This window comes from Amphiura filiformis, chromosome 12 (assembly GCF_039555335.1).
Source record: "Amphiura filiformis chromosome 12, Afil_fr2py, whole genome shotgun sequence".
Classification (NCBI taxonomy): domain Eukaryota; kingdom Metazoa; phylum Echinodermata; class Ophiuroidea; order Amphilepidida; family Amphiuridae; genus Amphiura; species Amphiura filiformis.
The window spans coordinates 44,602,484-44,617,398 of NC_092639.1; the positions used below are offsets into that span (position 1 = coordinate 44,602,484).

Consider the following 14,915-nt stretch of genomic DNA (forward strand, 5'->3'; position numbering starts at 1 on the left):
GAGTTGCAGTCAAAAATGAGGGAAAACCAGTATTTGATCAATAAATCAATAACTACTTGCCTTGAGTTGCTGAATTTTCAGAGCAATAGTTGTAGGCCTTGCCCCTACAACATGCATATCTTAATTGTCACCAATGCGCTATAATTTTTGAGAAAAATGCAAAAATAGGCACAAGATTGGCCAGGGGTGTAGTACCCCCTTAAACTGAACGCAAATGGGGAATGAGAGGTTTTCTTGCATCGGAATAACTATAGAATACCCCGCTCAGGGTGCCTAACCCTAACCCTAACCCTAACCTAACCCTAACCCTGTGTGTTGGGAGGTGAGATGGGTATTCTATAGCTATGCCCTTGCATCTGCAGACTGGTCTCTTGCACGCCAATCTGACAATCCAGAAGAAGCTTGCAGCAACATCACCACTATTATCAGTGGTGCAATCCTCGGGAGATTTCCATACCAGCAAAGCTTGTTTTCAAGAAGACTGGTGACAAGAAGCTATAAAAAAGAACAACACTGCAAGGAAAATAAGGACAAGTTTACAAAGGCTATAGTAAGGAGTACAATCATGCAGAGAAGGTCGCCAGAACAAGTTGAGGAAATTAGAACTCTCAGATGGCAGCCTCAATAGCAAGAAATTGTGGAACACTTACACCCTGTCTGGTAAATCCACTAGAGTTGATAAACCAGTGCTGAAGGATGGGCGTCAAGTCCACACTCAAAACTGACTAATTTTGCCATACCTTCGCCGCAAAATGTCAGCTTGCCAGCGCAGAAGAATCTGCCCATGAAGTTCAGCATGCCCAGCAACATGTTCGTTGGAAAAGATAGCCTTCAAGGTCAAAGATGTTAGGAAGCTTTTTTCAGGAATCTGCAACCAGATAAAGCTACTTGGTCCTGATGAAATCCTTGCAAGAGTCCTGAAGGAGTGCGGCGCAGAACTTGCTAGACCACCCAACCTGCTATATTTGAGATTTGCTTCTCCAAGGAAGTTTTGCCAAGACACTGCATCTGTACATCCCTATTCACAAGAGAGATTCGACGACGAATCCATATGTGCCGCCCACCTCTCTGTTCTGCATCATCAGCAGCTGTTGTACAGAACCAACTTTAGAAGTACCTCCTTGCAAACCAACTGGTATCAGGCAGACAATTTGGATTTAGGCCACACGACAGCACATCTGTAAAATTCTAATCCGTACCATTCTGACCCAAGAGTGCATGGTCTAACCCTAGAAAGAGGCAACGAAGTGCGTCTGATTGCCCTGGATATCAAATGATCAAAGGTCTGGCATAATCGCCTGTGCTCGAAACTCCTTGCAAAAGGAGTATCCGGCAAGCTACTCATCTGGATTAGGAGCTACCGGACAGATCATCAAAGTTGTCTTACCGGACCAGTCATCAATTCAAATACTTCCTCCATCAATGCATCAGTTCCCCAGGGGTCAATATTGGGCCTGCTTTAGTTCTCTGTCTTTATTGATGATCTGGGTGAAGAGTGTGAAAACCAACTGAATACACGAATTCAAACCCCACCCAAGTCCATGGGAAGTGATTTTGAGAAAAAAAGCGGTGTACTATATTTTAATTCCTTTAGCATGTTTAGTTAGATTTACCTGGTCAATATGATAAGTTTTACGTGCAAATGAGTGCGTTAAACTGTATTAGGTATGACGATTAGCATTTCATGGATTTCGTGGGGGTTTCATTTTAAATGCTGGACTTGGGTGGTTATTTGAATCATATACAAAGACAACAATGTTGGAATGAGATTACCACTAGTAAGATAATACAAAATAAAGCACACAGGTATGTATAATGTTGATTAGCATACTGCCATGTAATATAAACCACAAACTTGATTAAACCCAGCAATGAATGTGTTACAAGTGGACTTTTATAAATACTGGATTTTAATCAATGTGTTACAAGACTCAAATCCTGGACTTGGGTGGTTCTTTCATACATGCTATTTTTCACATGCTCAATAGACACAGAGGATGAATTTGAGTTGTTCTTTCATACATATGACAGGCCTATGTATAGCAACAATTTCCTATGCTTAACTCAATTTGGCCAAAGTGTGGACTTGGGTGGGTTTTGTATTCATAATTATATTCAACTGTACCTCAATCTTTTCGCAGATGATTACAGTGGCGTAGCCAGTGGGGTTGGAGGAGGGGCATATACCATGACCTTCGGTACATCTGAGGCCGTCGGTACACGGCGGGCCTTGACGAAAAGAAAAATGGGTTAACAATTACGAGCGTATAGGCAACAATTGTGTGTGTATATGTGAAGAAACAAAGTGCATGTTTCCCCCCAATCCCAATCTGCCTGTTTACGTTGCTACATAAAGTATATACATCAGTAAGCAGAAGAATTATGATACCAGTTATGCTCACCCCTGTATATCTTCAACAAAGACAGATGTCATAATGGGAACCAGCAGCCAATAGCTGCATTTTTAGCTCGAATTTAAGACCCCATTCGTTGAAATTGTTCAAGAAATAAAGACACGACGATCGAAAAAGGTAGATGCAAATTTAAAAGTTGCAGTTTGCTCCATTGCACGCCCTATTGATTTGTACTATAGCGTCGTGCTTTCATTAATTAGAACACAAAAGTGCAACTTTTGATTTTGTTTCTTCCTTACGTTTTAGATCACAGTTTCTTTAAATCTCAACCTATTTCAACAAGTTAGGTCTTAAATCAGAGCTAAAATGTATTGGCTGCTTGTCATAACATTGTAAGGTTTCGTTTGTAGCAATAAATTCATCTTTAAGGGGGTACTACACCCATTGATTTTTTGTTGTTGCATTTTTTTGCATTTTGTGAAGAAATTACAAAAAAAAATTGGACAAAGTGGTATGCAAAATGAAGGGGCAAATCTTCTCGTTTTATTGGTGGCATCGGCATGATCGGTATCAACGTAGCTTACATGCTTTTAAAAGTAAAAGCCAAAAGATGGTACATCACTGATGATTTAAATTCACTTCATTTTGGAAAGCTTACTGTCAACGGATTTCGTTAAAATTTTGGATATTTGTTGCTAACACATTAGGGAAATAAAGTTGATATGTAAAATGGGAATAAGTGGTTCCTGATTTCTTTTATGACTTCATGAACTTGGTGCTCCACAACTATCAAAAAAGGAACTGGTTAAAATGCTTCTATTTTCAATGTTGAGCTATATTTTGTATTTTTAACTTGCGACATTATTTCACTGAAACTTAATTAAGCCACAGGTAACAGGTTACCACAACCATACTACAGCAATGTTGAAAAAAATTGTATTTCTTGTCACCTATACCACCATATTGGGTACCGTAGTTTTCCGTAAGCTTAACTTTTATGATTTTGATAACTATTTTGTATTATTGTGAAATCCATCTCAACTAGGCATTCTAAATTGTACTCACCATTTACATCCCAAGGTATATTAGTATATTATGCCTCATTATGATATCACAGACTCTCACATGTGTATTCAAAATTGATGCTTAAATTTGACCTGAACCAATTGACCTATAACCTGACATACGGTGACCTAATAGCCTTTTCTTCTCCTAACAACATATTATAGTATTAAATTGACTAATGACTATGCATCCATTGTGTAAGTGTTTATTTAATTTATTCAGTGTTATATATTTTGCATGTACCACTAGATTTTTTATAGAGAGTATAACAAAGGATTTAATGTATTCTATTCATGTACCCTATACTTGAACATGTTGAATAGAATAAATTATGGTTTGTTATGAAATACGCATCTGAGTTACTAGGATACAGTAAACAAAAAATATATAGGGCTAAAATGACTTACTAAAATGGTTTAAAAACACTTTGTATGTAGATATATTTTATAAGTTCAGGACATGCGGTGATGAACATATTTATGTACTTCATAAATTTGCAAGAAAAACAAGAAGAGGGGTACTGATGAAAATCAGGGTATTATTCCCCCTTAAAATAAATATAGTCCTAAGTGTTGTGTGAAAATAAAAGATGTCCATGACTTCAGGGCTGAATGAGCCCAAATTGAAGACGAAAACTGCCCTTTTCAAAAGTGACAAAAGTAGGGCTATGCTTGTCACAAAAATTGATTCATGGCTTGTTACTTTAAGGGATGGGGTATGAACGTTTGGACAGTATTTATTGTGGGACATTAGAGCACATCAGACATATCGAATTGCATTCTGAATACGAAGAATGTCCTTCTGATATCAAATAATTTAGATTTTTGAAATTCGCAATGTAATACACATTTTATGGCAAATGATTAAAAATTCTTGGTCATTCAGCCATGCAAATCCCTTCAGAGTTCAGCACAGTGAGTTGTAAGATCGCCAGTCCCATTCCTTGTCCCAATACACCTTGCAGTTAACAAGCATAGGCCTACTTTGTGACTTTTGAAAAGGGCCGTTTTTGTCTTCAATTCGGACTCATTCAGTCATAAAGTCATGGACATCTTTCATTTTCACACAACACTTAGTAAACAGTCATATAAATATTTTAAAGTTAGTTTTATTGGTACTATGTTTTATTTTACTATGATATGACGAAATTTTGAGAGGGGACTTATTTCTTGTGATGTGTTTGAATAGAAATGTGCGATGATAGTTTGTTGGAAATGTTTGTTTTGCACCCCCCACACACACACACCCCCACACCCGCTTTTTACATTCTTGAGTGCATTGGGCAAACAAAATTGGGGTCAATGTTCCAATCAACCAAAGTTCTTGGAATAAGGCTGAATTTGAAACAGTCTTCGTTTGAACTTGGGGAGCCAAATCAATTATTTTGCTAGCAAATGACATATTGAGTTATATATAAAAAGTTGGCCCATTTAGGTGTTTTTTATGGGTCATGGCAATAACTTCTGCCGGTGGCAATGACGTCCCAGTAACCATGGTAACACAATGAATATGATGAAGGCTGGCGACAATTGAGCTCAAATAACCATGACGTCATTGCCCTAGACAATTTCGGAGAGGGAATTTTGAATATCGCGTGTTGAGAGCCGGCTATTTTTATTCGTTTTATCACGTTTGTGGTCAATATGAGTTTGTTTCAAATAAAAAATAATATGATTCGTGCTTGATAATTGATTTTCTAACATAATTATAAGTTATAATGTTGTGATCATATGCCGGAGTATTCCATTAAATGTGCCTAGGTGCGTATATAAGTTCTTGACCTGTGTCATCTTTCACTCTAGCATTTTATAAACAAAAATGTACTACTTCATACACAGATCTACACATGATAGATGTAAGCAATGTAGTGCTTCCTTAATAAATGGAATATATCAATATACAGATATCAACAATAGACAGATGTAAGCAATGCACACAGATCTATAAAGTAGACGTATGAAATGTACGATTTAAGTAAACTAGTCAATTTCACATTATACAAACCTACAGTAGATGTAAATAATACTCACGTACCATAGATGCAAGCAATGCACTACTTCATCAATACACAGATCTACAGTAGACGTACGAAATGTACTACTTCATTATACAGACCTACGGTATAATAGATGTAAGCAATGTACTAGTACTACAAATCAATACTCACGTATATGGATGCAAGCAATGCACTACTTCATCAATACACAGATCTACAGTAGACGTACGAAATGTACTACTTCATTATACAGACCTACGGTATAATAGATGTAAGCAATGTACTAGTACTACAAATCAATACTCACGTATATGGATGCAAGCAATGCACTACTTCATCAATACACAGATCTACAGTAGACGTACGAAATGTACTACTTCATTATACAGACCTACGGTATAGATGTAAGCAATGTACTATAAATCAATACTCACGTATAGATGCAAGCAATGCACTACTTCATCAATACACAGATCTACAGTAGACGTACGAAATGTACTACTTCATTATACAGACCTACGGTATAATAGATGTAAGCAATGTACTAGTACTACAAATCAATACTCACGTATAGATGCAAGCAATGCACAATACACAGATCTACAGTAGACGTACGAAATGTACTACTTCATTATACAGACCTACGGTATAGATGTAAGCAATGTAGACCCTACTAGTACTACAAATCAATACTCACGTATAGATGCAAGCAATATGCTTCATCAATACACAGATCTACAGTAGACGTACGAAATGTACTACTTCATAATACAGACCTACGGTATAGATGTAAGCAATGTACTAGTACTACAAATCAATACTCACGTATGCACTACTTCAACAATACACAGATCTACAGTAGACGTACGAAATGTACTACTTCATTATATAGACCTACGGTAGATGTAAGCAATGTACTAGTACTACAAATCAATACTCACGTATGCACTACTTCATCAATACACAGATCTACAGTAGACGTACGAAATGTACTACTTCATTATATAGACCTACGGTATAGATGTAAGCAATGTAGACCCTACTAGTACTACAAATCAATACTCACGTATAGATTCAAGCAATATACTTCATCCATACACAGATCTACAGTAGACGTACGAAATGTACTACTTCATTATATAGACCTACGGTATAGATGTAAGCAATGTACTAGTACTACAAATCAATACTCACGTATGCACTACTTTACCAATACACAGATCTGCAGTAGACGTACGAAATGTACTACTTCATTATACAGACCTACGGTATAGATGTAAGCAATGTACTAGTACTACAAATCAATACTCACGTATGCACTACTTCAACAATACACAGATCTGCAGTAGACGTACGAAATGTACTACTTCATTATACAGACTTACGGTATAGATGTAAGCAATGTACTAGTACTACAAATCAATACTCACGTATGCACTACTTCAACAATACACAGATCTGCAGTAGACGTACGAAATGTACTACTTCATTATACAGACCTACGGTATAGATGTAAGCAATGTACTAGTACTACAAATCAATACTCACGTATAGATGCAAGCAATGCACTACTTCATCAATACACAGATCTACAGTAGACGTACGAAATGTACTATTTCATTATACAGACCTACGGTATAGATGTAAGCAATGTACTAGTACTACAAATCAATACTCACGTATGCACTACTTTATCAATACACTGTACACAGATCTGCAGTAGACGTACGAAATGTACTACTTCATTATACAGACCTACGGTATAGATGTAAGCAATGTACTAGTACTATAAATCAATACTCACGTATGCACTACTTTATCAATACACTGTACACAGATCTGCAGTAGACGTACGAAATGTACTACTTCATTATACAGACCTACGGTATAGATGTAAGCAATGTACTAGTACTACAAATCAATACTCACGTATGCACTACTTCATCAATACACAGATCTACAGTAGACGTATGAAATGTACTACTTCATTATACAGACCTACGGTATTAGATCATAGCAATGTACTAGTACTACAAATAAATGCTCACGTAGATGCAAGCAACCCAGCAAACACAAAAACGTTTTTAAAACGTTTTAAATAAGTTATATTTTGGGTTTTGGTTTAGGTAAAAACGTTTTAATAACATTAAAATGTCGGGTTATATAAAGGTCATGAAATCGTTTTAAAACGTTTTGTATGGAAACACACTACAACAATATTTTTAAATGTTTTTTACAAAACGTTTTAATAACATTTAAATGTCGGGTTATATAAAGGTCGTGAAAACATTTTAAAAACGTTATTGTAAATATTTTGGGCAAACATTTTTTGCAAAATATTTTTTCAACCCCAAAATAACATTCTGTTTAGAATGATTTGTACCAAGTTTTCAAAAATGTTTTTGGAATGTTATTAAAACGTTTTATACCCTTTATATAACCCGACATTTAAATGTTTTCTGTAAAACATTTGTGTTTGCTGTGCAGTAAATTACCAACAAATGCTATTTAATGTTATGAAAACGTTTTATACCATTAATGTACCCTTTATATAACCCGACATTTAAACGTTTTCTGACAACCTTTTATAACCTTTTGCGAATGATGTCGAAAACGTTTTGTGTTTGCTGGGAATGCACTACTTCATTAATACACAGATCTACAGTAGACGTACGAAATGTACTACATAATCATGCATAACTTGCAAACGCAAAATCGGAATCAACTGAAATTTTGGGAATATGCTTTTTTCGTGGATATGTACTGAAAAATGTCATATTATGCTAGGATCACGAAATACTCCTTTAAGTATTATTAGAATAACATAATGTCAGAATGATTTTCTGGAACTATTAAAACGTTTTATACCATTCGGCTTTTATGGCTTGTTACTTTAAGCTTTTTACTCGGTTTGCCAGGGACAATTATTTTGCGTGGGAATGTTTTCAAAAACGATATGTGTTTTTTGGGTTAAGTGCGGGGCATTCGTATGTGTTGTTTAAAAGGAAATCAACGGGAAAGCAAGCATGCAGTATTGTGGGCGTTACATATTATGATGGTGGAAAACTTAGGTCCTTGGAGTCTAATACCACAAAATAATGAGAGACGTGGTGAATTTTATTTTATTTTTAAGTAGCATTTCTTTCATTTACTGTATATGTCTATCCCATCCAGAATATCCGTTGTGTGTAGCAAAACGATCTTCACATGAGCAAACCAGGGAGTGTCCATTAATACTTTGGTAGGGGCTGGTTTTCCTCAAATATTTCGCTCGAAAATTTTTGCTCCCCTCGCGATGGATCGCTAAACTTTGTTGCCCCCCCCCTTTTGATAGACAAAACTTTTTTGCCCCCCCCCCCCAATTCAGTATCGTATAACAAACATTATACTTATAGCAGTGTTGTTTCAGTGCGGTGTCTGCCCATTTTACGGTAAAGTATGTAAATATCAAAAAGTTCCTTTTCTGTGGTTCTAATCTCCATAGTTACAGCTGGTCTAAAGTTAAATCAGGTGTAATTTGTTTTGTGCATTACGAACAAAGGTTAGGGTTAGGTGCAGACTTCAACTTTAATAGGGCACCTGCAGGTAATATGGGACCATTAAGGACGTTTAGCTTATGTGCATAAAAACTATAGAAGATATGCCCAAAAGAGATTGTTATGATGAACAACCTGTCCTTTAAAGCCTTCATGTACGATCTTTTTAAATTTTTAGATTTTTCTTTTTTTTTCTTCTAAAATGTTAATATGCAATCATGAAAGTTCCCAATACATTTGGACGCGAAAAACATTGGGAATTTGCAAAGAAACAACATCATAAATCACCTCTATCACTCGAAACATCTCGCACTATTTGGATTTATAGGACAGCGAGTGCAGCCTCAGAGTTAGTCTCCTACGCGGCCAGTTTGGTTACGCTCCCTCCACATAGCGTAACCAAGCTAGTTTTGTAGGAGACTACGGTTTGCGATCGTGGCCGCCATAAAGTCATAATCTAAAAAATTATGACTTTATGTCGGACCAACAGAAAATCGTCCCGTTTTACTACAACTAGGACGAATTTGACAGTTTGCTCATAGATTTAAGTTAGAACATGTGTAAGTATTACAAATATGCCAAAAAATCGGTTTTAAAAAAAATAAAGGTAAATTCTGAAAAAAGATCGTACATTATGACTTTAAGATTAATAAAACAGGCAATGTTATCTTGTATTTATGTTTGTTTGGACGCTATGACGTCAAAATGACGTCATCGTCAAGTGTCCCATATTACCTGCATGTGCAGGTAATATGGGACACTGTGTTATCTCTATGGTGAAAATCAAAATGTTCAGAAAATCACTCTTTTGTTCTAAAAACATTTTTGTTACATGATTTTGAATGTTAAATGCAAATTTCAACAAGAAAATTCAATTTTCTAAATAGTTTTGCTTTTCGCATTGACAATGCACACAATTTCCTATGTGTCCCATATTACCTGCACCCATTCAGTTGAAAATCAGAGAAAATAATCATTTATAAAGGAAAGTGCCACTTTTCAGTGGAATTTTACCTGCTGATAAGCTTAACCCATCACCTAAAGATCATAAAAAGTGACAAATGCACCCTCAGTACCAGAGTATTTGGATACACAATCATAAAATGTGGCGTCATTGATTTTATATCAGGCCAAAAAACGTAAATTTTGGGCAATTTCACTCTTTTGGCATTGATTTCCAAGAGTTTGATACACAGACTCCAAAACTGCATTTCTAGAAGCACAATTGATGTCTCTAACCACTTAACAAATCAACTTAAAGTGTGTACCTTCTCTAAGCTACTTTTTGTTAAAATGAAAACAGGTGTCCCATATTACCTGCTGTCCCATATTACCTGCAGCTACCCTAATTTAAAATGGCATTTCGTGATCCACAACCTCATCCCCCACTTTTCTCAAAAAAAGTTGAGATTTTTATATCACTGGAATCCTCTGGCTAAATAATGTTTATGTACAAAATATTTCTTGCAGATTTATTCGTTTAGCACAGGTATCGTGAAATTTGAATTTCGTTCTGGTGCACCAGAACGAAATTACAACACATTGTCTACATGGTCTATGGAGCAGTTTAATACACATAATCATGCATAACTCGCGAACGCAAAATCGGAATCAACTGAAATTTTGGGAATAGGTATTTTTTCGTGGATATCTAATGAAAAATGACATAAATAGAGGATGCTAGGATCACGAAATACTCCTTTAAATTAAATGAGTAAATTCGTGGTCCTAGCATCCTCTTTTTCAGTAGATCATCCCGTAGCCACGAAAAAAGCTTATTCCCAAAATTTCAGTTGATTTCAATTTCACGTTTGCATGTATGATTATGTGTATTACACTGCTCATAAACAATTTGTTGTCGATATTTTTGCTGATTTTTTGTGTGTACTACATAAACATAATTATTGTGGGTATATTATACTAGTACGAATGAACAAATCCCATGTCCCTTCTGTGCCTCCGTAGTTTTATTTTTACACAAACCGTACGTTATTGTAACAAAATAGTAACATATTCCCGGCTTGTTATATTTGACCACCCTTTCCTGTATAATAGGACGCTGTTACGGTGAACCATCGAAATTTCACCGGCAGAATCGGACAATCACAGCGAAATTTCTCTCTAACCCTGTTATGAAGGGAAGCACATAGTACTAAACAATGGCGCTTTGCCATGAATTACCGTTTTTACCATTGGATAGAGCAATACCTAAACATGTTTTGGAGAGGAGAGGTGCCATATCTTTCAGTTCTAGCAGTTCGCTGTTCAGGAGTCTCCCACGACTTGAGGTAAGTCCCTGAATTTATTGATTTACTATCAACGGTCTATTGCTTTCATTCATTCATTCAATTCAATACAATCAACACGTTGATGTATGTATAGTACATGCATGACATGCCATGGGATATTGTACATCTCATTGTACAGTCAATCAATCAAAGCCAATGTCAAATCCATTCCATGCCAGTGACAAGCATTGAATGAGGATGCAAACTGTTGTTGTAAAATGATATGAAAGTAATCATAATGGTATCACTGGACACTGACTGTCACACTAATGTGTATCGTGTATTATATTTGATTGTGGCGGCATGCCAGCATGCTAAAATAATTCTAATTTGAAGTTGAACATCAATCTGGCAATCATGCATTTTCATGGATGCAACATAATGTTATATACTTGTAACAAATCACACTACCCAATCATGCCAATGGCAATGTTCAAGATATACTTTGTCATAGAATATCTCGATCTCGACCGTCACAGAGGCCTCGTTTTATGCCGTCACGCGTCCTGAAACAAGGCATATGATATGGCCCACTTATTTTCCCCCTATGCATCACACTTCCAACTGAGTCACACGAAAGCTTTAATACAATAATACCACACACTTTGAAGTTTGACCTTCATATTCATAAGCAGGGGTAGCGCTAGAACTAAACTAAACACTCTGTCCGCAGGGACCCCCGAACTTGCAGAAAATTATAAAGTAGGGGGTCCGGAGAAGAGTTTGGTGAGTCTGAGTTGCACAAATGCAGCATAAATAGTATGTCTGCAATAGCGCTAGATTGAAAAACTTGGGTTCTCTGCAGGGACCCCTGAAGTTAACTTGCAGAAAATTTAAAAACAGGGGGTCCGTACTCTATTTTGGTGGGTCCGGGACCCCAAAAAGCAACCTAGCGCTACCCCTGTTCATAAGAATACTATAGACTTGTTAATTTGTTATGTATTCTTAAAAAATCTCAAAGATGCAAAAAATATTTACTGTTGTGTTTCTACATGCTGCATTAAGCGATGAAAAAAATGATGATTTTTTTAATAGTGCAAAAGTTGGATCCATCTTAATCAAAAATGTGGGGTCAAAGGTGTTAAGGTTACGATGCAAATTGTTTAGCCTCAACACACTGATGCAAATGGATAAATATCCTGGAAAAAAGTTGTCACAAGGATTCAGAATCAGCTAGAGATAGCCATTTTGCCAATGACGTATGGATATTAAAATGCAGTGCCGCACATGCAGTGGCGTCAAATAACAAAATGGTGATTTACACACTGATTTTGCCACGGTAGTTAACGCAACACGGTAGTTAACGCAACATTTTGAGACCGATTTTCTTCAATTAAAATCATTTGCAAAAACCAGTACAGTATAAAAATAAAATAACTACAGTACCGTATATTTTGTACCGATTTTTTTTGGGCCAGCTAGCAACCTTGGATAATTATGTTGAAGCTAATTCCGCGAAGTGTGCATAATTATGCAATTTGACATGATGTCAGGCACAATACACAGGTCTTAAAACAGGACTGAAAATATAACAACATCACTATTCGTCAGTATTCGAAGGCGCAGTTTATACTAGTTAAAATAAATTAAGGCAACACCGTAATTTTTTATAAACAAACATACAGAAAATATATACCAGTAGTTGGTATTGTATAAAATTTTATTTTAGTGAGCACAGTTGCCAATCCGATGCACAGCGAAAACTGCAATCATATTTTCAAATACAAAACAAACACATGACCTTGCATACTATAATGAAAATACTAACGTTTAATCCACACAATGTATAGTTGTATACAGACATTTATTATACAACAAATTTTTACAACAATTTTTTTACTATGCAAATGGTATACCATACTTGTATGAAGGGGTCATTATTTCTCAAATCACCCAAAAAAAATATGATTTTACACCTCACCCCCTTCAAATTTGTTCAAAATTGGTATACAGGGTGATTTTGGCTGGCAAAGCTCAAATTTCAAATTTTAGCTTAATCGGACGTCTGGTTTTTCGCTATGCCCGCCCATTTTGGCGTTTCGGCGCAAAGGCGCAGCCCATCAATATTATCACGACCATATCTCCGTAACCGTAGGTCCTACTGAGCTGAAATTGGTGTCATTTTTAGCTAATCTCTCAAAGAATCAAATGTACTATCATTTAGTGTGTAGGAGGAAGAGAAAAAATATGACCTTTTTTTTCTGTACTTTGACCTTGAATTTGACCTTGTTGCCCACGTGACCGCGAGGCGAATTTGCGTTGGAATTACACCTCCATATGTTGTCTACATAATATCAAAAATTGAGGTAATATTTTTGTTTTCTTGCTAGGCTTTCATAAAGCAAGCATGTGGTTGAAAAACTGTAATTTTGTATGTAGGCTCAGTATATTGTACACATGATACTATTATAATATAGGCCAATTGTATATAGGCCTATATGTACATGCATTAAATACATATGTTTTCACCTGCATGCTTGTTTTGTGAAAGTCTAGCAAAAACAAAAAATATTACCCTCCAATTTTTTGATATTTTGTAGACAACATATGGGGGTATAATTCTAACGCAAATTCGTCTCGCGGTCACGTGGGCAACAAGGTCAAATTCAAGGTCAAAGTACAGAAAACAAGTTCACAAATTTTCTCTTACTCCTACATACTAAATGATAGCAGATTTGGATTCTTTGAGAGATTAGCTAAATAATGACACCAATTTCAGCTCAGTAGGACCTACGGTTACGGAGATATGGTCGCGACAATATTGATGGGTGTGCCATTTTTCGCAGAAATCGCCAAAAATTGGCGTGGCATAGCGCGAAAACCGTACGTTCGATTAAGCTAAAATTTGAAATTTGAGCTTTGCCAGCCAAAATCACCCTGTATACCAATTTTGAACAAATTTGAAGGGGGTGAGGTGTTTCCCATTGGGTGAATTGAGAAATAATGACCCGAAGCTGAAGCATCAAGGAAAATTGATTGCATACTTAAAATAGTTGATGACTTGTAATTATTATAAAACAAAATAAGTATATTGAGCAAGTTCAAAGTTTTGGTACCGTAGTGTAAAGATAGGGTGGGGGAAGAGTGTCCCCAAACATCTAATGTTGGATTTGGCCACTTTTATTTTACACCAAAATCATAATTCATGTAAATGTAAGTTTTGGAGGATATTATTATTTTACAGTACGGTATTCTCTTGGTCGGGCTGACGTCACAAAGTGGAAATAGTCTTGTAAAACCTGTGTGCACATGTGCAGTTCCCCTTTCTCGAGCTGGTTGCTACATGTATGCGCGCTTGTGCAAAGGGGACAAAGGGGACAATGTTCCCGGATGTCTGACCGAGTGAATATGCAATTGTACAATAGTACATTACTACATTGTACGTTGAAAATGTCTGACACAAATAGGCAAGTCTACCACACCATGGTTTAATTAATACACTTGTATTCCCTGACAAGGAAAGAATGACATTAATAATCAAAGACAGGTGTCAGTACTTCCACATTGAAACATTATCCAGCTACAGCATGCAGTTTTCATCTCTAGAGCTCTTAAAATAAATATCATGAAAGTATCTTATAAAATATGGAAATCAAATTAAGTTTGACAATTAAAGTCATGCAACAAACTAGATGCATGGATTGATTAACCATCCATCAATTAGATCCAGTGGCGT

General features: G+C 36.2%; 1 protein-coding gene across 1 annotated transcript in view; it reads left to right on the forward strand.

Annotated features, from left to right (window-relative positions):
* Positions 1-11,044: 11,044 nt before the first annotated feature.
* Positions 11,045-14,915, forward strand: part of LOC140166269 (uncharacterized) — a 299,796-nt gene continuing 295,925 nt past the window's right edge. Inside the window, exon 1 of the mRNA XM_072189677.1 lies at positions 11,045-11,239. Within this exon, the coding sequence (XP_072045778.1) occupies positions 11,111-11,239 (129 nt within the window). The 5' untranslated portion in view covers positions 11,045-11,110. The remainder of the gene's footprint in view (positions 11,240-14,915) is intronic.